The sequence below is a fragment of the Aricia agestis genome, chromosome 10 (genome assembly GCF_905147365.1).
Source record: "Aricia agestis chromosome 10, ilAriAges1.1, whole genome shotgun sequence".
NCBI lineage: Eukaryota > Metazoa > Arthropoda > Insecta > Lepidoptera > Lycaenidae > Aricia > Aricia agestis.
The window spans coordinates 779108-801706 of record NC_056415.1 but is presented as its reverse complement, the minus strand read 5'-3'; the positions used below and the strand labels follow the sequence as shown (position 1 = coordinate 801706).

The following is a 22599-nucleotide window of genomic DNA, read 5'->3' as shown; positions in this document are numbered from 1 at the left end:
TCCTCCGTACTCAGAGATATTTCATTATGATTAACCTTCAATTTAATGAAGAGTTTGACAGATAATGTATGGGGCTTATGTCAAGGTTTTGAATTAATTACATTTAAGTAATTAATGTTCCAATCTGAGTGCGGCAGTTTTTTTTTAATGAAATAAGGGGGCAAACGAGCAAACGGGTCACCTGATGGAAAGCATCTTCCGTCGCCCATGGACACTCGCTGCATCAGAAGAGCTGCAAGTGCGTTGCCGGCCTTTTAAGAGGGAAAAGGGTAGGGAAGGGAAGGGAAGGGAATAGGGTAGGGGTTAGGGGATTGGGCGTCCGGTAAACTCACTCACTCGGCGAAATGCAGCGCAAGCGCTGTTTCACGCCGGTTTTCTGTGAGAACGTGGTATTTATCCGGTCGAGCCGGCCCATTCGTGCCGAAACATGGCTCTCCCACGTATGTTAACGTAACGTAAGTCACACGTACAGTACGTAAGTCACATACATAGCCTTTGGGCCCTAAATATTCAAAATATAATTCGATTAACCCTCTAAACAAACCAAAAGTTAGCTTTCGTGGCCACACACAAGGGTTACTCGTATTAGTCAATTTGCATTTAGTTATCATCGAATGCAACTTGACTATGCATTCGATGATAAAGTTTACTGAGTTTGACCTTGACTGAGGTTTTAAGTTTTTTGACATCAGGTAGTGTGCATTCTTCAGCTCCATACAAAAAAAGATTGCAAAACTATTAAGGTACAGTTCCGATCAATTCGACAAGCGTCTGCGACCGACAAAAATTCAAATAAAATGCCATTGTGTGATATATAATAGGTTAAAGGTTTCATTTTGCTCAACACTACTGCAAACAAGCGTGGGAGAGCCATGCTTTGGCACGAATGGATCGGCTCGACCGGAGAAATACCACGTTCTTACAGAAAACCGGCGTGAAACAGCGTTTTCGCTGTGTTTCGCCGAGTGAGTGAGTTTACCGGAGGCCCAATCCCCTATCCTATTCCCTTCCCTATCCTCTTCTATTCCCTTCCCTTCCCTACCCTCCCCTATTACCCTATTCCCTCTTAAAAGGCCGGCAACGCACCTGCAGCTCTTCTGATGCTGCGAGTGTCCATGAGCGACGAAAGTTGCTTTCCATCAGGTGACCCGTTTGCTCGTTTGCCCCTTTATTTTCATAAAAAAAAACTGCAAAGCAGCGGCGGCATGGGTCTCTTTTAAACTAACGTCGGTAGAAAATAACACATATTATAACCTAGGTCATAAAGTGGCATTTTATTTGTGTTGGTCGCGTTCAGTTGCTGCTAAGATCGGAAAGCCACATTTAGTAATGTTTATTCTTGTTACAGTTTTTAAGCTATAGCAGTGACCGAATTAAGAATTAACGGAACGAAAAAAAAAATAACACGGGGGCAGCGGTGCGTTGCGCTGTTGCGAGATTTCGGCACGGTATTTGTGTGCGTGTGACTTGACGTATGCGAATTATAATGCTTTGCAATAAGCTCTGCGGCAGTACCCGAGTGCCACAAGTATTTTTTCCGTCACTCTTTGACAATTGACGACAACGGCACGTGTTTGTCCATTCGCATCCGGCATCCTAAACGCCTGGTCTACCTCTGGCACCCGATCAAATGGACCTGGCACTGCGCCAGAATATTATTCATTCACAATTTGTTTATCACAGGAGCCTCTCCATTCGTTATTCTCGTCGATAACATAAATAAAACGTGTGAATGAAAAGCACGGTTTAATACGTTTGTTGAACGAAATAGTTTGAATATTGAAAGTTTTATAGGTAATTTTTAAGAAGAATACGCCAGTACGTTGACCCATATTGACGTAATGATGCGGAACCGCCGCGTAACTGCAGCCTAGTGTGTTTAGACACTTAGAGCTGGTTGCTTGAAACTGTACTGGTGCATTGTCCCGGCACTGCCGTGCATTGTCTTACTTCGTTTCAGTTCGGCAGACTTCCGCTCAATGTTTGATGAGACGTGTGCAACGTGTGCTAGGCTAGATGCTATGCAATAGCTCCCCGGCAGTCCCCGAATGCCACACGTATTTTTGTTTACAATATAAATTAGTCTACTGGGTGATACTTCGGAATATAGCCTAGTGTTTGTGTTATTACTTTAAACTTGTGGACTGGATAAGAACTTAGATGTAAAATGTAAAAATATAAGATAAAAGATAAATAAAATTATTACGTTGAGGAAAAGAAAATGTTGCAACCCTGCAGGGATTTGTTCTTCTTCTTCTTTACAAATGGCCGACTCAGTGAGTTGCCAATGTCAGAGTGGCTTGAAAAACTTTGCTCTATGAAATGAAGGTCTGGTGAAGTAACAAGTGTACAGTTACAAAATTACATATTTACAGGAATTGATTGACCTAAAACAAACACAAACACAAATGTAAGTAGAAACATCACAATCTAATACTGTTAACACGAATATATGTACATAAAATATCAACAAATGGGGTATCGATGAACAGAAGTAAAGTGAGTCCGGTGTTGCTAGATGACACGACCGGAAGACGTCTTGACGTAGGTTGGATTGCTTATGTTTTTTGCCCGTTAAAAAAGTAATAACCGTGTATGGTTATTCTAAATCGCGGAATCGCGTACACCTAGATACTTAAGTACGAGATACTTATGAAAAACCTTTAACCGCCATTTAACCTAACTAATTAATTTTAACGAATTCGGTCGTAATTTGTGAAGCGATAAAATTTCATTACCGCTTCATCGCTTTCTATTTGCCGAATAATTGTTGTCATCTCTTTGAACAATTAGCGAGATTCCATTCCAATTCATTAAGATGCTATCAGAGAAGTCGATTTCTAGGCAGTTGGCGGACCTAAGTAATTTGGTCGCGTTAAGTCAAACCCATCCGACCGATCACAGCTAACATTTACGGTCGTTCCCAATATTTGATCTATCTCTGGTTTTGCCCTACTAGAGATAGGAATAGCTCAAATTTGACATTAGAGACATATATTTTATGTCAATTGTGAGCTATTCCTATCTCTAGTAGGGCAAAACCAGAGATAGATCAAATATTGGGAATGGCCGTAAGCCGACCAAACGACGTGGGTCTGTCAACTACCTAGGAATAAATTTTCTTATGCTACCTGCAGTTACCACGTATACCTGTTATACCTGTCGTTCCCTATAATATTATTATAACTAGAGATCGCCCAATGGTCGAAATTCGACCTTACTTGCAACGACATTAGGACTACTTAGCACCTATATTTTGTAAAAAAATATTGACTTCATCATAGTTTTTTTTTCAATTTTTGTCTCTGGGACTCAGCTGATCTCAGACTGGCCGTTTAAGCATTGTCTAATAGTATCTAAAATTAAATAAAAAAAAATCTATTTTCAATTTGTCAACTTGTCAACAGATTTCAACTATAAATAAAAGAGCATAATTTGTATAGGCTTGTCACTAAAAAATCTGTCATCTTTTTTAGTAGTAGTGTCGTAGTGTGTGTAACGTTTTATTTGTAAAAAAATATGTATGATAAAAGCATAATTTTAAAATAATGTTGGCCCGATGCACTCCTTCTCCGTATAAGCTATAACTGTGCGAAATTTCATGCACCTACGTTTCCCCATTTTTTGTAAAAAGGGTTACAAAGTTTTTCTCTCACGTATTAATATATAATTATATAGATAACTAAGAAAGTAGATTTTAGCCACTATCCCTGCAGTCCTGTAGTATAACTGGAAAACTGCGGGGCTAAAATGGTCACATTTAGCAATTCCTATAAATCAATTCAGCAAATGAATTGTCAAAACTGCCAAACTGACAAATGTCAAATTAGTACGAATTACTAGATATGAATTGCAAGCAGACTTGCATTTTGCGATTTTAAAAAGAATGAATAATAACATGATTCATTACATGATTCTTCAAAGCGACCATTTTAGCCCCGCTGCACTTTTCCAATTCATCTTGTCTTTCATTATAATAATATTATATTGACCTATATGCCAAAGCATAGACATAGAATAGACCACAGGAAAGTATATGGGATACTGTTTATCCCAGAAAAATATACGATTACCATGATATAATGTTTTTTTTAGCCTCATACTCGTAATAATATGATCTATCGAAAATTATATCGGCTCATTTACACGTGTTGGTCTGCGGTCGTGTATCACGCGATTCCTGTAGTCCCACCTTCAGGAGGAGGAACACCGTTGGGGTTTTAGTGGGTAGTCCCGGTGCGTCTTCTGTCCGACCCGGGGAGTCCCACGTACCTCGGTGGTGCTCCCCAGTCCCCAGGCCGTAAAAGTATACCCCCAACGCAAAAAAAAAAAACATTTACACCTGTTATCTATTAAAACATGAAAATAACATTACTGCCTATCTAAGCTAAAGAGCAAAGAAAACTCAGTAATGCTGACAAAGGTCAGCATCGTCACTGCCTCATTAGAAGCTAATAGACTACATTATGATCTAGTATACTACATATCCGCTCTTGATGTAGGGTGGCTTTGAAAGGGGGGTTACAGGTGGTAAGGGGGCTAGAAGGTGAGGGTTATAGTGTCTCCATCAAAGGTAAATAGGGTGGTAATAAAGTGCTATTAAGTTGGTAATGTAATCTTGGAATTCGCTGGTGTTATGAGAGTTACTATGATGATCAGCTAAAAGCCAACACATAATAAAAGCAAATATATTGTTGACTAGCTGTGTACTATTTGAGCTGCTGAATATTGCAGTTTAAATAATAATATAATTATATTATTTTTTAAACTAATTAAAAAAATTGAACTTGAAAAATTGAAAAAAAAAATTGCTCGTACTGTCAACAGTAAAAAAACGTTTCAATATGCTAGCTAAATCTCTTGTAACAAAATGATCCGCCATTTTTTATACAAAGATCTTCCTTTGCAGCCTCCACGCATAATATTCCCACCTGCTTTCTATTTATGAATGAATTTCTCTGATAGTACATTTTATAAAGTCTCCCTACGAACCTATAACGTTACTAATTACACTCTCAGTCAATGATATTCTATGTTACTAACGTAACTAGATTGGAAGTTTACGGTAGCAACGCGTTGCCACTTCGAAGATGCCTGCAGGCATATCTCACATACATAATGACATAACGAATATATGTCTTGACCGTGGTCTTGACATTGTCTTTTGAACAAAAAAGTGGTTACGCATTTCTGAGAATCTTTTGTAAGACATTGCTACTCTAGTATTTTAGAAACTCATTGCTCTCAGTCATCAAACATACGATTTGTGTATATCGATTACTAATGAATTGAAAATGGTTTGGATCTGCCACCGACATAGTATCTTTCGAAAGTAGGTGGTCATTATTTTGGGATAGATAGGAAATTAAATACTAATTATTAATTATGAGTAATTATCATTGATAGTCAAAATGTTTAAATATTTATATTTTTATTTATTTATTTATATCAGGCTACATAGGCGGTAGGCCCATACAATATATAGCTTAATGACTAACATACGCATAAATTATATTATACACTTGATAACTACACTTTATCACGTCGGCGACGTGACGCGCGCTTCATTCCGGAGTCTCCCCCGGAACCTTCGGTAGACTACATCAGTCGGCCAGAATTCCTCCGCTTCAAAGGTCGACAGAAGATGCGTCGGTACTCTCACCACAAAGGAACTGACTTGTGGCGAGACTGCAGACGTTCGAGTCTCAAGTGGAGAGATGTCTTCTTACTGATGTAGTTCACGACGTCCTCGATCTCCATGGACCAGTGCAGTATACTACTGGAAAAAATATAATAGTGAGATAATAATATAATCATATTAATAACTAAAATAATATTAATAATAATAATATAATAATAAAAAAGCATAACGAAAAAATACAAAAATGCATTCCCCTTGCAGACGAGATTAAGCAAATGTGGCGCCAGAATACTGTTAAAATTGTACCTATTATCATATAATCTTCAACCGGTGTCATCCCTAAAACTCTACATTCTGCCTTAAAAACAATAGACTTACATAAAAATACATACACATAAATGCAAAAATCAATCGTCATTGACACCTGTTCTGTAGTCCGTCGTTTCCTTAACCCATCTTCATCTTTCACCACACATCAATCATAACTCTTAACGTGAATCAGGTTACTTGGCATTAGGCCGTACCTGAATCATTTATCCGGCAAATAGCCGAGACTCAAATTCATTTTAACATAATAATAATATTTATTTATTTCTCCCAAAATTACAATGTAGTAATTTGTGGGAGACTTGGAGCCCAAACTAAGCCTGAGCCTGTATATTGGTGCCCCAGATATTTTAATTTTTAACTTATTTAAACATGTATTTTTATTTAACTTAAAAATCTATTTTACTTTTTAACTTAAAATTAAATGCTGTATTATAATATTATAATATTTTATACGTAACTAATTATATTCGTCGCGGAAAAAGATTTTCAGTATCTTGATAACTTAGGGTGACTAGCCAGCGAGTAACTTTTTGTTGCACTTAGTTTTGTTTTCGTGGTAGATTGATAATATTTCATTTACCTTATTAGTTACTATACATGAAACTACCAAGCAAACAGAAAAATCTTTGGGCAAAAGTAGTCTTAAATATAATAAAATCTTCGTTAGGGCATATCTTTAATCTACGGCGAAGATTATGTTTTAATTCTCTATCATAGTCTAAGGAAGAGTGTTTTTTGATGATGCAAGCAAAATGAACAACTGGCGTACGCTTAAGGCTCCGCATTTGGCATAAAAATCAGCTGTAGGATAGAGGTTTGCTAACTTCCAGCCAACTTTTAGAAGGCACCTTTGCGATCTTTCCAGCCCCAACATTCTAGTTTCAGGAGCGCCCCCCATATGAGAATACGATAGGAGTGATTGTACTAGAACAAAGTAAGTTTTCTTAATGAGATTTGTATCGCAGACACTCATTCTGTCTACTCTGTCGCAGTCTGTAAAATAGAAAGGTGAGTTTGCGTATTTTTTTCATGATTATGACAATGTGGTGATCAAATGACATTTATCACACATCAGACACATCTATCAGAATTCCCAAATATTTAACACACCCGGTTTGAGCCAAAGGGATACATGTATAGTTGTTAGAAGTGTGATCAAGACATGAATGCGCTTTTAAATTTAAGTACCTGGTGACCGAGCTTTGCTCGGTATAGCAAAAACTCATTTACTTTAACAACGCCATCTGCTGGAATAGCTTTAGCTGTTGTGGTGTCGTTAAAGCAATTAGTTGCTCAAAATAGTATTATTATTCGCCAATAGATGTCAGGAAGAGTCATATTTTTAAGTTTATCAATTATCGATAAAACACGTATAAAAAAACATTTTCTAAAAATGATTCCTAGCTAGATCGATTTATCGCCCCCGAAACCCCCTATATACTAAATTTCATGAATATCGTTGGAGCCCATTCCGAAATTACAATTATATATATATATATACTAGCTGTTGCCCGCGACTTCGTCCGCGTCAGCAAAATGTGATGAAAAAAAAAACGAAAAAGAGAGAAATTTTCCCCTTCTTTACCCAAATAGTAAAAATGGGATCTTGTTAAGTAGTTGATCTGATAACTTTTCATGAACCTAAAGTTACATAAAAACGCCAATACTGTATAGAAAATCTTAAGGATAACGAATAAGAGTAAAATTATTATTTTTAAACCAAAATTGAAACCGATTTCCAAGGTAAAGACAATAGTAATTTTCTTAAATGAACTAAAAGTATTAATTAATAATTCATATTCTGTACTCAGTATTTCTGTTCTCAATCTTCATAATTTGAAGTCGGTACCAGTCATATAAGTTGCAGTTATATTTTGTCATAGAACTGGCGATTAGGTTAGCTGGTAGTTGGTACCGACTTCAAAATAATGAAGACTGAGAACAGAATTTTTTTATACGTGGGAGAGCCATGCTTCGGCACGTATGGGCCGGCTTGACCAGAGAAATACCACGTTCTCACAGAAAACCGGCGTGAAACAGCGCTTGCGCTGTGTTTCGCCGAGTGAGTGAGTTTTTCGGAGGCCCAATCCCCTACAATATTCCCTTCTCTACCCTCCCCTATTCCCTTACCTTCCCTTCCCTACCCTCCCCTATTACCCTATTCCCTCTTAAAAGGCCGGCAACGCACTTGCAGCTCTTCTGATGCTTCGAGTGTCCATGGGCGACGGAAGTTGCTTTCCATCAGGTGACCCGTTTGCTCGTTTGCCCCCTTATTTCATTAAAAAAAAGAAATACTGAGTACAAAATATGAATTATTTAATACTTGTTAGTTCATTTAATCTAGATCTACAAAAAAAATCCAGGAGTTCCCTCTATATCTCACGAATTTCAGTATCAGATCACCACTTTCGTAAGCATTGTACTATCAGAGAAGTTGATTCCTAGGCAGATGGCGGACCTAAGTAATTTGGTCGCATTCAGTCAAACCCATCCGACCGATAGCTGCTAGCATCGAATTGACATAAGCCGACCACATGACGTAGGTCCGTCAACTGCATAGGAATCGATTTCCTCGATGGTACCAAATTCGGGTTATTGTACCTCTATAAACAGTATACACTAAATAGCAACAAAAGAGTTTTGAAAATCAGTCAACAAACGGTGGAACAATAATATTATAATAATCAAAGGCAAGATTTTTGATAATAATATTATTGTGATGATTCATGGCATAATTATTATAGTGATGATGATGATTAGTATTATTGACACATTAACATAATATTGCTTTTAGTTGTTGAAACAATGCCAAAATTGCCGAACATTTATCTATAAGGATTCAAGAGTTCTGTACAGCACCTTCGGAACCAGGGTGTACTTCGGCGCAAATTTTTTTTTTTGGTAGTTTAAGCTTAAAATCCTTCAGAAAAACGTAAAATCACTATATGTTTCCATATAAATTTTAAGGAGTCCTGTCGATTTCTCATGGATTGCATCATCAGATCACCACTTTTGTGATCATGTTACCAAATTCGGGCTACATCTCATACAAAAACAAAAGAATTTTGGAAATCGGTCTACAAACGACGGAGTTGTCCGCGAACCAATATAAAAAAAAATGAAATATATCCTCCTCCTTATCGGAAGTCGGTTAAAAAGTAGCCTAAGTTATGCCTTACTACATCAGCTATGTGCCAAAAAAAGTCCCGTCAAAATCGCTCCAGCCATTTCAGAGATTAGCCGGAACAAACAGACAGACAGACAGACAGACAGACATACAGACAAAAATTTTAAAAAATGTTGTTTTGGTGTATGTACCCTATATACATTCATATGCATCGAGTAAAATACGGTTCTTTCAATATTACAAACAGACACTCCAATTTTATTTATATGTTTAGATGTTTAGATTTAGATGTTTAGATGTTTAGATATGTTTAGACAAAAATTAAAAAAAATGTTGTTTTGGTGTATATACCTTATATACATTCATATGCATCGAGTAAAATACGGTTCTTTCAATATTACAAACAGACACTCCAATTTTATTTATATGTTTAGATGTTTAGATTTAGATGTTTAGATGTTTAGATGTTTAGATGTTTAGATATGTTTAGACAAAAATTAAAAAAAATGTTGTTTTGGTGTAAGTATATACCTTATATACATTCATATGCATCGAGTAAAATACGGTTCTTTCAATATTACAAACAGACACTCCAATTTTATTTATATGTTTAGATGTTTAGATGTTTAAATGTTTAGATATATACAAGAATGGCTCGTTTGAAGATATAAGATTTAGAGATTTTTATTATAGCTTGTGTATTAACTTATTGAATGACACCCGTCAGCCGTAACTATTTTTTTTAAGCCGTACATTTTGTCGCAACTAAAACTTAATGTGTCCTTTACCGTCTCTCAAAGTATCTCAATACTAACTTTCGTGTAAATCTGTTTAGCTGTTGCGTGAAGAGGTAACAGACAGACAAACAGCGCACGTCTGCATTTACAACATTAATATAGTTATTAATGTTGATGACGCCCACAACTCCGTTGCGCTAGAATTCGTTTATCACGCGGGAACCGTACATTTTTCCGGGATAAAAAGTATCCTATGTTCTTTCCCGGGACTCAAAGTATGTCCATGCCAAATTTCAGCAAAATCGGTTCAGCGGTTTTAGCGTGAAGAGGTAACAGACAGACAGACAGACAGACAGACAGACAGACAGACAGACAGACAGACAGACAGACAGACAGACAGCCAGACAGACAGACAGCCAGACAGACAGACGGAAGGACGGACGGACAGACAGACAGACAGACAGAGCCTTTTGTAAAGTAAACTATGTTTATAGATTAAATGAAGCAGAAGAAAGTATTTGCTTTGCTCTTCAACTCAACTAAATTGCAAATTGCAACGTGTTTTTGCGATCGGAACATTCGCTATTTATGGAAATGGTGGGATTTAGGCTGCGTTCACACCAAACTGACTATCAGCCGCGTGAGCAAGCGGCGCGTTGCGTCAGCGTTGCGACTTGCGTCAACGCAACGCTGCCTTTGCATTGTTTTACATACAAATAACCATGGTGTTCACTGTTCACTGCGCGCTGCGTCGTCGCAACGCACACATGACGAATAGCAGCCCCCGAGACGAAGCGAATTTAAAGAATTTAAAAACAAAGAAATATAAAGTAAAATCCTCGCGAACGAGCGGTTTGGCCGCTACACCGCGAGATCACAAGCATGTAACCATTTATTTAAATAGCGGAGCGGTGTCATTTACGTGCATGATGCAATTTCTTGTGATCTCGTAGCGTACTATGTGATCATGACTATCATGTGAGCATGTCAAAGTCAGCGGTTGATATTTTGTTCGGTGTGAACACAGCCTGAGAAGATCGGAACTCAAAAATCCGAAAACACGTTTTCACATGAAAATTCAGTTTCTTTTACAAATGGACGTTACTTTGGCAAATGTCAGGCTTATTTCCATTTGAAAGGTTCTAGGTAAAATTTGTTCCAATATATCGAAGTCACATTTTGGACTCATAACTCAGGTCCATTATTCGACTTTATTTTGAACATCACATCGTTTACTAAGCATCAGTGATTTTAGTTGGAAATGTTTTAGGCTTAACCCTAGAATCCTAGGCATCTCCTGGGTTTTTCCGTCCGAATTCGAATTTGACACGACGTAACTCGCCTATTTTATTTATTTATGAATTACTGGGCCTCGGAGGCGATCGAAAATAATAATTATTTTTTTAGAAATTAAGTATATCAAAACCACTTATTTATGGGACATAATAGTATTGGACATATTGAGCCTTCCGTGAGATAGCTGTGCGAGTATGTAGCGTAAAAGAGGTTTGAATTGTAGAGTTATAAATAGAGGGAGACACGTGATAAATCAATGAAAGGTAAATAGAATTCTAAAATTCTTAGCTAAAAATAGATCTACGTATGAAAATAGTTCTAAATGTTACATCTCAATTCTCACAAAAATATTCTAGCCAGCTTCACTACACAGTACACGTATAAAGCGCTATTTATATCCAAATGGAGTGACTTCCAGTGGAAGTGATATTGTCGGTATCCAATGAATGATGACGATCTCTGAAAGCTTTTTGGAATCGAACGAACCGTCACATCTGGAATGGAATTGATATTTTAACGGAAATGCCCGATATGTAGTTACTGTGCACTGTCAAAAGTAACAGGTTTATGTAGCTAAAGGTATTTTAAATATATTTGTAAATACGTAGAACTTATTAAGAATGTTCTTTAAATTGTTTGGTTGTTGCCTGATCATGTTTTATCCGCTGAAACGATAACGACGAAATTTAGTGAGTTACGTATTTTATATTTTGAATTTTAGCTACGGTTATAATATGATTTACTAGATGTCCCGCGCGGCTTCGCGCAGCTTTTTACAGAAACCGTACATTTTCCCATGAAAAATAGCTATACTCTCTTCACGTGGTCTACTCTATATATTTTATGTACATATTATGTGCCAAATATTGCCATAAAAATTGCTCCAGTAGTTCGTGAGATAAACCCTTTCTAATATTTCCCAAGTTTTTCCCACATTTTCCTGAGTTTCTTCGGTCGTATTAGTCGTAGCGTGATAATAATATAGCCTATAGCCTTACTCGATAAATGAGCTATGTAACACTGAAATTTGAAATAAGTTTTTAAATCGGATCTGTAGTTCCTGAGATAAGCGCGTTCAAGCAAACATACTCTTCAGGTTTATAATATTTTTATTTTTTTTATGGCCCCTGTTATGGGACCTCTTGTTCCCCCTTCAAGGAGAAGGGACAATAACTTGCATATATGTACTTTTTTACATTTGCATTAATTTTTTAGGTTTTATTTACTAACATTGTTTGCTTTATATTAAAATGTCATTGTGATTTATATTCTAATTTTACATTCATTTCTTTACCTCAGTTTACATTTCTTTTTATATAACATACATTTTAAAAGCATTTTTATAGTTTGGTTTGCGTTAAGAAGTATTATTATGTACAAACTTTCATCCCCTATTTTAACCCCTTGGGGTTGAAATTTATCAAAATCCTTTCTTAGCGGATGCCTACGTTATAACATCTACCTGCATGCCAAATTTCAGCCCGATCCGTCCAGTGGTTTGGGCTGTGCGTTGATAGATCACTATGTCAATCAGTCAGTCAGTCACCTTTGAGTTTTATATATATAGATAACTATAGATTTTTTTTAAATTATCGCTTGACAAACTCGAGTCTCGATCTAAAAGACTATGAAAAGTAACAATAACAGGCTCATCATCATGGGACGATGCATAGTATAATATGGTAGTGATGATGATGATGATGAATCTAATTTGCATAGTAGCATATGCTCTCCGTTCTTAAAACAACGCCGAAACTCTTAAACTTGTATCTATAAAGAATCAGGAGTTCTCTCAGCACCTTCCGAACCACGGTATACCAGGTATACCTCGGTGCAAAATCTTACTTGTTGGTAGCATATGCTTAGAATACTTTTCACGAAACTGAAGTCACCACATGTTTCCCTATAAATTTTGAGGAGTTCCCTCGATTACTTATGGATCCTTAATTAGATCACCACTTTTGTGAATATAATACCAAATTGGGATGATACCCTACATACCAAAAGAAAAATTTTGAAAATCGGTTAACAAACGGCGAAGTAATCGTTGAACATAAAAAAACGAACATAACACATTCCCCATTTTGAAAATCGGTTAAAATTGTAGCCTATGTGTTATTCTGATGTATAAGCTATATTAAAGTTTCATTAAAATCCGTTCAGTAGTTTTTGCGTGAAAGAGTAACAAACGTCCATACATCCACATATCCACACATCCACACATCCATACATCCATATTAATATAAAATTATAAATTTTAACTGTGAAAATTATTGTTACGAAAATATTTGAGAAATGTCAGATGCATGAAATGGAAGATAAGCCAATAGAGATTGACACTGTTGAATCGAAATCAAATCGATAAAAAGTGCGGCCATTTTAAATTGCCGGCGCCACTCTGAAACGTCAGTACGAAATCGATAATTTCGATTGCAATTCCTTTACGAAGTGATTCGATATTTTTAAATTATCGATTAATTTTCTTAGGTAACTTCCCTACTATTGTCAATTATAATGTGTCACCCATATCATCTAACGGCCGTTCCCAATATTTGATCTATCTCTGGTTTTGCCCTACTAGAGATAGGAATAGCTCACATTAGACATTAGAGGCATATATTTTATGTCAATTCAATGTTAGCTGTGATCGTTTGTATGTCAAACCAGAGATAGATTGAATATTAGGAACGGCCGTTAAAACGCACTAACTATAGTAGGAAGTAGGATTGAATAAAAATGTATGGTTCTCTCTCTCGATAAACGAATAACGCAACAACAACTTTGCGAAATACGTATGGCACAATATAAGCGTAAACGATTTCCACGTAAATAAAATTCAGGCTTTTTTAACCCTCGGCCAATTACATGGGACGAATGACCCACGTTAACAACGACAGCCCAATCCCGTCTGACGTCACAAGATGTGGGATTTCATTAACGAAGGGTTGAAATCGAACTTAGACGTAGATTTGTAACTTTAGTAACGATTTATTTAACGATTTAACATTTGATAATATATTATGTAGTAAACTGATTTTAAGGGGTCCCGATACGATCAAGCTTGACGGCAAGCACGTAGATTTTTGCTTGCTTCAAGCGTATTATATTGAATGTTTATAATGTTTGCTTGATGCTTGAGTCAAGCATTTACGTGCTTGCTCGTGTTTTTATATTATGTTTTGCTTGATGAGACGGCTTGACGCGGCGTTTTGATGGTATTGCCGGTACTGTGGCTGAATCAAGCTGCTTGGCGTGCGCATCAAATTTCTATAATAATAACTTTCATTGAAACCAGGCCTGTTACGCAGGAGTAATTTTATAGTGTGTGCGCAGTACAAAAGAGCACTCTCTATTTCTTTACTCTCATAGCCCAGTGGGACGGAAGACCTACACGACTGGCGAGAGATCAGGCGCAGGACCGACTTTTTACATGCCCATCCAACGCATGGATCATCTTACTTGTCGGACAATCAGTCTGCATTGTCCTTACCAAACTTGGAAATAACATGTTTCTTACTCTAAACCACTGGACCACGGAGGCGTTAAACGTCTATTATAGCAAGCTACACATTACACAAGTCTACGTGCTTGCCGTCAAGCTGCTTGATCGTCTCGGAATCCCTTTAGGAAAGCCATTTTTTACGTGCTTATTTAACTGTGCAGTCTATGAAAATGTTTGTTTAGCGCACAAAATTTTTCATTTACTGTGTTTATACACATTAGCATTTAACACCACGTCGTGCAATCCCATGCTTATTGCTTCGTAAAGATTAGTATTATGGCAATCAGACAACAGACAATCAGACAAGGTTTAAAACCTCGTCAGAGGCATGTCTTCGAGGCTGGCTAGGCATGTGCAGGTGTTGCGAAGTGCCAACTGTCCATAATCCGAGTCTTTGATTGTTTCGCGATTCAGATTCAGGGTACAGCTGCTGCATTCGAGAATCATCAATCAGGCTTTCTTGCTCGTACAGTCTCTGGGTTCCGCGTAAACTTTCGCCACTCAAATGTAGCACCTCCACCTATGCCTCCACATTTCATAACACTTGATCGTGGTTAGGGTACATTGTAACAGATACTAATTAAAGCGCGGGGGCCGGGGGGGGGGGGGGGGGGGGGGGGCGTAACAAACAAAATAATTACGTGTTAGCTATACAACTACGCGCGTGGTACTAAACAGTATATAATAAAGTACTCTGTGTACTAAACGGTCGCCGGCGACCGGCGGGCCTCCCGCCTCCCACCCTGCGCGTCACCCCCGATTTACCCCTACGCATAACCGGTCTTCCGACTGGATATCGTAATAATTATTATGAACTTATGAAGTGACCATTGTGCATCGATTTTTTTGGGATAAAATATGTTATTGTAAAAAAATTAACACCCTATTTTTTTTTGGTTTAATGGACTCACCTAATGATACCTAAGCCCCAAAAAAAATTTGGCGGGTAGGTTTAATTGCACCCTGTATATTCAAATTCTTTAAATTTGAATATACAGGGTGCAATTCTGTGCCAATGGTCGAAATACGACCATAAATTTAATCATCTTCTTCTTTTGGGTCCCCGTTTAAAGTATTGACTCTTTCAGATTTAATAATAAAAACAACAATCCATTTTAATTTGACAACAGACTTCAACCATATACAATTAAGGAGTATAATTCGTGTGTATAGGCTTCTCAGTCAAAACATGGTAGTGTGCGCGTTGTAGTATGTGTAATGTTTTATTTATTAAAATAATGTATGATAAAAACATAATTTTAAAACAATATTAGCTCGATGCACTCCTTCTCCATATAAACTATAACTGTGCGAAATTTCATGCTCCTACGTTTCCGCATTTTTCGTAAAAAGGGTTCCAAAGTTTTTCACTCGCGTATTAATAATAATATATATTATTTTAGATTATGTTGATTAAATAATTCCTGTCTCTCTCGTTCCTAGTGTTCATGGAAGGGATATCATTAAAATTTTCAACAAATTATTATAATTCAATTTCTTGGGTCGTTTCATCGCAGGTAGTTTTTCTGAAATAAACGATTTGAATTTGAATAATATTAAATACAAGTAGTTGTTTATTATTTTTTGTTTGAGTTGATGGCATTACGACAAAATGGCATTACGGCATTAGGAAATGACTATGTAATAGTCTTCAAATATAATCTGGAGACTTATTTTTGATATATTGTTACTTCTCTTTCTCTTAAATCTCTGACCTCATTATTGCACTCCACTAAGCACTACAGAAAATTATCAATAAACAATCTTGCCCGGTAGGCCCGATCCCCGCACAAAAGGTTTTTTGTTGTCGTTTCTTGTCTAATGGAAAAATATAATACAGGTAATTTTTTACTCTTAATTTTTTGTTATTACAAGCGTCTCGTTTGGAGGCTCATCAAACACAAAACATTATAACGAGCCGTAAATAAAAGGGAAAATTTCTTGAAGAATTTAAAGTATCAAACTGATTGTCAGCATTTTAAACAGCTGAGTATTCTTTGATATTTTTCTATACAAAAGAAATTAGTGGCTACCGCGAAGAAATTCTGCGGGGGAATAGCAAAATTGTCGGAAACGTTTATTCCTGTATTTTTAAAATGGTCGAGATTTAATGTATTCCACAGCTGTTGAGAAAGATTCGCGGAAGATCTATCCCATGGGAACCTGAACGGAGCATTCGGTACAGAGATAAGGTCAAGCAAAGCAAACATTTTAAGCAATCTTAATATATTATAACAATTATGATAAATGATTTGTTTTCTGCAGCTTACTATAAAACGGGCCGAAAAATTATAATTAGATACACCACGATCCTACGCGTCTTATGATACTACATAGGAGGACAAAATATGGCGTTGCAGTTCTTATAAAATACTTTGCGAAAACAAACCGTTTTTATTCGCTTCTCACAAACATTAAAAACGCCATCATGTACTATCGAAAACTTGGTTTGTACATCCTTTTTCTCGTGACATACTAAGGTGTGAAGGCTGAAAGGCTTAGATTTTATTATTCGTAGGCGACCTCCCAATAACGTAAAACGTCCGTCCGATCCTTGTTTATGTGCAATATATTCTCAATTAAGTCGCTGCTACCGAACCTAACTGCACAGAAAAAATACAAGCCACTAACATAGTTATTGAGAATCATATTGGAAAATTGGCTATATCAGCCATATACATCCCCCCAAAACATAACATGAAAACTGAGGATTACGCAAGTTTTCTTAAGACCTTGGGTCCACGCTTCCTTGCCGGAGGGGATTACAACTCCAAGCACATCGAATGGGGATCGAGAGTCACTACAGTAAAGGAGCGGGAATTTTTAAAATGTGTCAAAAACTTACATCTTGATGTATTCTCTACTGGTACTCGTAGCCAACCTACTGGCCCACGGACAGTAATAAAAGGCCAGATCTCGTAGACTTTGCTATCGGGAAGGGCATCACTCGCAGTTCAATACACTGTAAGTCCTGCTTAGAATTAACTTCAGACCATTCGCCAGTTATAATTCAAATTAGCTGTGATGCCCACATTACCAACAAATGTAAGCTGCATTCAAGAAATACTGACTGGATGCGCTTTCAAGACCTAGTAACAGAATCATTGGATTGTCAAATACCACTAAAATCTGACGAGGACATAACAGAGGCAGTTGAAAAATTTAACTTGACAATTCAACAAGCTGCTTGGAATGCCAAACCAGACCAAACAATACAAAAGTCAGTACCGTACTTCCCAAAAGATATACTAAATCTAGTGGACGCAAAACGAAAGGCTAGAAAATTGTGGCTAATAACAAAGTACCCGAGTCACAACACGACTTACAACAAACTTACAAAAGAACTAAAAAATAAACTAGCTATCCATAGAAATCATGGAGTAGAAAATTATCTTAAAAGCTTAGATGCTACAGCGGCTACCGATTACTCTTTATGGAAGGCCACCAAAAAAAACTTAAAAGACCAATAGCACACTGTCCACCTATTAAAAAACCTGATGGAACTTGGGCAAGGACTGACGAGCACAAAACAAAGACCTTTGCTGAACACCTGAAAGGAGTGTTTACTGCAAATGAAGACCAGGGATCTACAAAAACAGAGGAAATTGACTCCGTACTAAGTCAACCTTACCAGCTAGATATTCCGCTAAAAAAGTTTACAAAAAACGAGGTCAGAGATGCTATAAAAAACTAAATATCCACAAAGCGCCGGGCTATGATCTCATTACACCAAAAATACTAAAAGAGCTACCAGAAAAGGCTACCAGAAAAGGGAATCACCAATTCGGTTTTCGACAAGCGCATGGGACTATTGAGCAGGTACACAGACTGGTAGAAGAAATTCAAAAAGCTTTCGAAAGCAAATCTTACTGTTCAGCCGCATTTCTGGATATATCACAGGCCGTCGATCGAGTATGGCATCGTTACGAATAACCAAATCCACAACGACGTGAAAATCAAGTATGTAAAAGAGGAGATTAAAAACTCTCTCCAAAACTATTGTAAAAGGATAAAATCACATCCGAACATATTGGCAAAAAAATTGATGAAAAACCTACCTAACCAAACATTCAAAAGGTTAAAAAGACCCACAAGATCTTCTGTAAATAAAGATAAAATATAGTAAATACATGGACGCATCAATGGATGCATGCCATACATGCCTTCAAAGAAGAAACTCAAAATGACTAGTTCAATGTCTAAGACAGATCGCTAGCAGAATGAGAAGTTTAAAAAAAAAAGTCGCTGCTAAAGCTGAAATATTCGACGGGTTATCTCACGAGGCTGAATATTAATGAGGTACAATACCTCATTAACCTGTACCTGAGCTCTGTTGGTTAAAAAAGGATCCTGATTTAAAATATCTATATATATATAAAACTCAAAGGTGACTGACTGATTGACATAGTAATCTATCAACGCACAGCCCAAACCACTGGATAGATTGGGCTGAAATTTGGCATGCAGGTAAATGTTATGACATAGGCTAAGAAAGGATTTTGATAAATTCCAACCCCAACGGGTTCAAATAGGGGATGAAAGTTTGTATATAATAATACTTTTTAACGCAAGCGAAGCCGCGGGCAAAAACTCGTTATAACTTTATTATACAGCTGATGATGAAGTTATAATTTAAATATTGATTTAAACTTGTTTGATACGCTCAAAAATCACTTAACAGACAAGAGCATAACTGTAAAGTATACACATACACATTGTGGATCCTTTTTATTGTTCAAGGAAAAAATCACGTCGTTTTGGTTATATAATAAAAAACCTCCAATTCCATCTTTAACTGTTCTTTCTTCCACAGTTCCGTGACGAACATCTTCCTGGTGAACCTGTCGGCGGCAGACCTGGTGGTGGCGGCGGTGTGCATGCCCATCCAGCTCAGCAAGGCAGTCACACTGGTGTGGTTCTACGGCGAGACTGTTTGCAAGATAGTCAATTATATACAAGGTAAATAAAACCCACACTAATGATGTTATAAACTAGAAGTTAGGTAGGCCCCGTCCGCGTTTTATCAGCCACGGTAATTGTTTTATCAGAGGAGAGATTCATAAGCAGATTGCGGGCCTAAATAATTTGGTTGCGTTATGTCAAATCCAGCCCACAGATCACGACTAGCATTGAATTGACATAATTCGACCAAACGATGTAGGTTTGTCAACTGCCTATGAATTTCTGCGATGGTACATTTTCCCATTAAGTCTATGCATTTTCCAGTGTACGTCGATGTCAAATCAAAGCCGGCCCGGTGTTGTTCCGTGTTCTTACCATGCGAAAAAAACTAACTTACCGTTCCATAACAATTATTATTGGATGTAAAGTGTGAAAGACTTTTATACAATTTTTTGGTCCAAGCAATAAAACATTTCTTGAACACTTGCAGAATAAATAAAATAAAATATCTTTTTATTCAAAACTAGCTGTCCCGGTGAACTTCGTGTCACATTAAAACCTTCCCTGAACTTTTACGAATATTTTAAAACTAAAATTAGCCCAATCCGTTCGGCCGTTTTCGAGTTTTAGCGTTACTAACACAGTCGAAAATCCATTCTTATATAATTACTAGCTGTCCCTGTGAACTTCGTGTCACTTTAAAACCTTCCCTGGACTTCTCCGAATATTTTAAGACTAAAATCAGCCCAATCCGTACAGCCGTTTTCGAGTTTTAGCGCGACTAACACATTTGAAAGTCCATTTTGATATATAAGATATAGATGGGTCACACATTTTGAAAGTCGTAGAATAATAATAATATCTATGGACGCTTTACACCACGTCAGTCTGGCCCCGTGCTAAGTACCTGAAGGACTTATGTTACGGGTACCAGACAACGGAAATATATTTAATACTTTTATACTATACATATATTTAAGATTTTTATTATATATTACACATATTTAATACACATCCATGACCCAGGAACTTTGAAAACTTTTTGTTCCGTCGCACACGACGAGATTTGGCACATGTATACAGTGATATACAAAGATTTTAAAAATAATCAATTTTTGTATTTTTTTTTCAATGTATACATATTTATTTTAGGTTAAAAAAAAAGAAAAGAGTAAAAGTAATACGGGTAGTACTTATATGTTTATTTTTTATAAATAAGTACTAATATGAGTAAAATTAAGAAAACTTAAACAATTACTTATCACACAAGCATAATAACATACATAAAATTATAAAATCGTATAGTACCTATCTATACCTCACACCAAAGTAATTGATCTCAGATTAGACATATCTTATAATATTATTGGTTTTATAATATAACTAGGTTTTAGTTACTTAATGTTATATCTAATTGTTATTATCCTCGCTACTTCTAACTAAAATTACTTCCGGATCACCTTCAGGTACCACCTTCAAAAGACTTGGTGCCTCTTCATCAAGATCCTTCACATTTCTCACATAAGGTTTTCTTAAACTTGAAATGTATGGATCTGAAGTATATAGAAGCGTTTTAAATACGCCTTCATTTGTAGCTATACATTTTCTGGCATGGCGCTGGCGCATATTTCTGTAGTCTTTATTGCACGACTCTTGTGCATCTTCCGACAATTGCCCAATAGGAAGAACAGAAAAATGTTTGATCACGTTTTCTCCGTGTATAAGTAATTTGTGCACGGAGGATGGCATGTAGTACCAAGCATAGTTACTTACATTAATTCGCGCAATTTCTAGGGCATAAACTCCAAATTTTTCGGGATCGATCATCATTCCAGAAGATAGAGCTTGTAAAATAATATACAAGCGTTTAATCAATATTTCATCAACACCTGTTATGTTCGCTGAGCAAGTGTAATTGTAAAAGAACTTTCGTGCTGTATTTCCATCACTTGAGTTTCCACTTACTGTCGATAATTAATGCTAGCTCTTCCCTGAAACGTTTTTGAACAAATTCCTTCTTTTCTTTCTTCACTTTCTATTTTTCTTCTGTTGTAGCAGACCAAGTCTTAAAGTCAAGATTTTAGCAAATGTTTAATACCATTTCCATGCTGCGAATCCAGGCATGCAATGCATATTGGTAAGCACTTTCATTTTCAGGTCACTTTTAATTCATCAAGCCCCATACGCTCACCGGTGAACGAGACACAATAGAACATCTATTGTGTCTCGTTTTCCCACGATCGACGGGTTAATAGGTCATTCATATCCTGACTCCAGCCAGCTTATGAAACGACGGAAAAAGGACAAATTTATTCCGAATAAATTTGTCCTTTTTCCGTCATGCTTGGGCCCAGCGCTTATTGAAAGAAGGCAGAATACGTCTTTGAATGTCACCAATTACAAAACACAAGTTGTTTTCAGAAACATTTAATGTTTGCTGTAGAACTATGGACGACGATTCCAAGGTTCTGCTACACTCGATATAGGGAATGATGAAATCGCCCTTAGTACAGTTAAAAGTTGACATTTTAATTGAAATAACCAATTTAAATAAGTGTCACTTAATATGAAATACACGCTGAAGTGTGCAATTTGAAGATATTTGCTTCCCCTTATATACTAGTTTTTTTGATATAAAAAACGTACTAATATCAATGTTATGGCATATTTACTCACGCAGGACAAGTGCAAAATATATGATAAGCTATTGCTATCAAAATATTGTGGTTAATATTGTTTTTGTAAACTATGTCAGCAGTAACCGCAAAAGATACCGAAATATCTACTCCGACCTCTATCGCATTTTTCCCCATAACTTCCAGGACCGCAAACTTCCGCAGCTGACTTTTTTTAATTTTTCATTTATGAATAGTTAGGCTATCAAATAATATATAAAGTTGCGCGTGGGGAGCCGTGTGTAAATGTGAAAACCTTCGACGAAAAAAAAAGAAGTGAAAAATAGGGCATGTAAATTTTTAAGTACTTACTCAAAAATAAAAGGCATATTAAAAAAACGGGGGAAATTATTTAAAATTGTTAATTATCTTAAGAAACTACTGAATAA

The 22599-nt window shown here is 36.7% G+C and overlaps 1 protein-coding gene across 1 annotated transcript in view; it reads left to right on the top strand.

Annotated features, from left to right (window-relative positions):
* Positions 1 to 22599, top strand: part of LOC121731150 (neuropeptide FF receptor 2-like) — a 106525-nt gene that overhangs the window by 27338 nt on the left and 56588 nt on the right. Inside the window, exon 2 of the mRNA XM_042120506.1 lies at positions 19447 to 19592. Coding sequence (XP_041976440.1) covers positions 19447 to 19592 — 146 coding nt within the window. The remainder of the gene's footprint in view (positions 1 to 19446; positions 19593 to 22599) is intronic.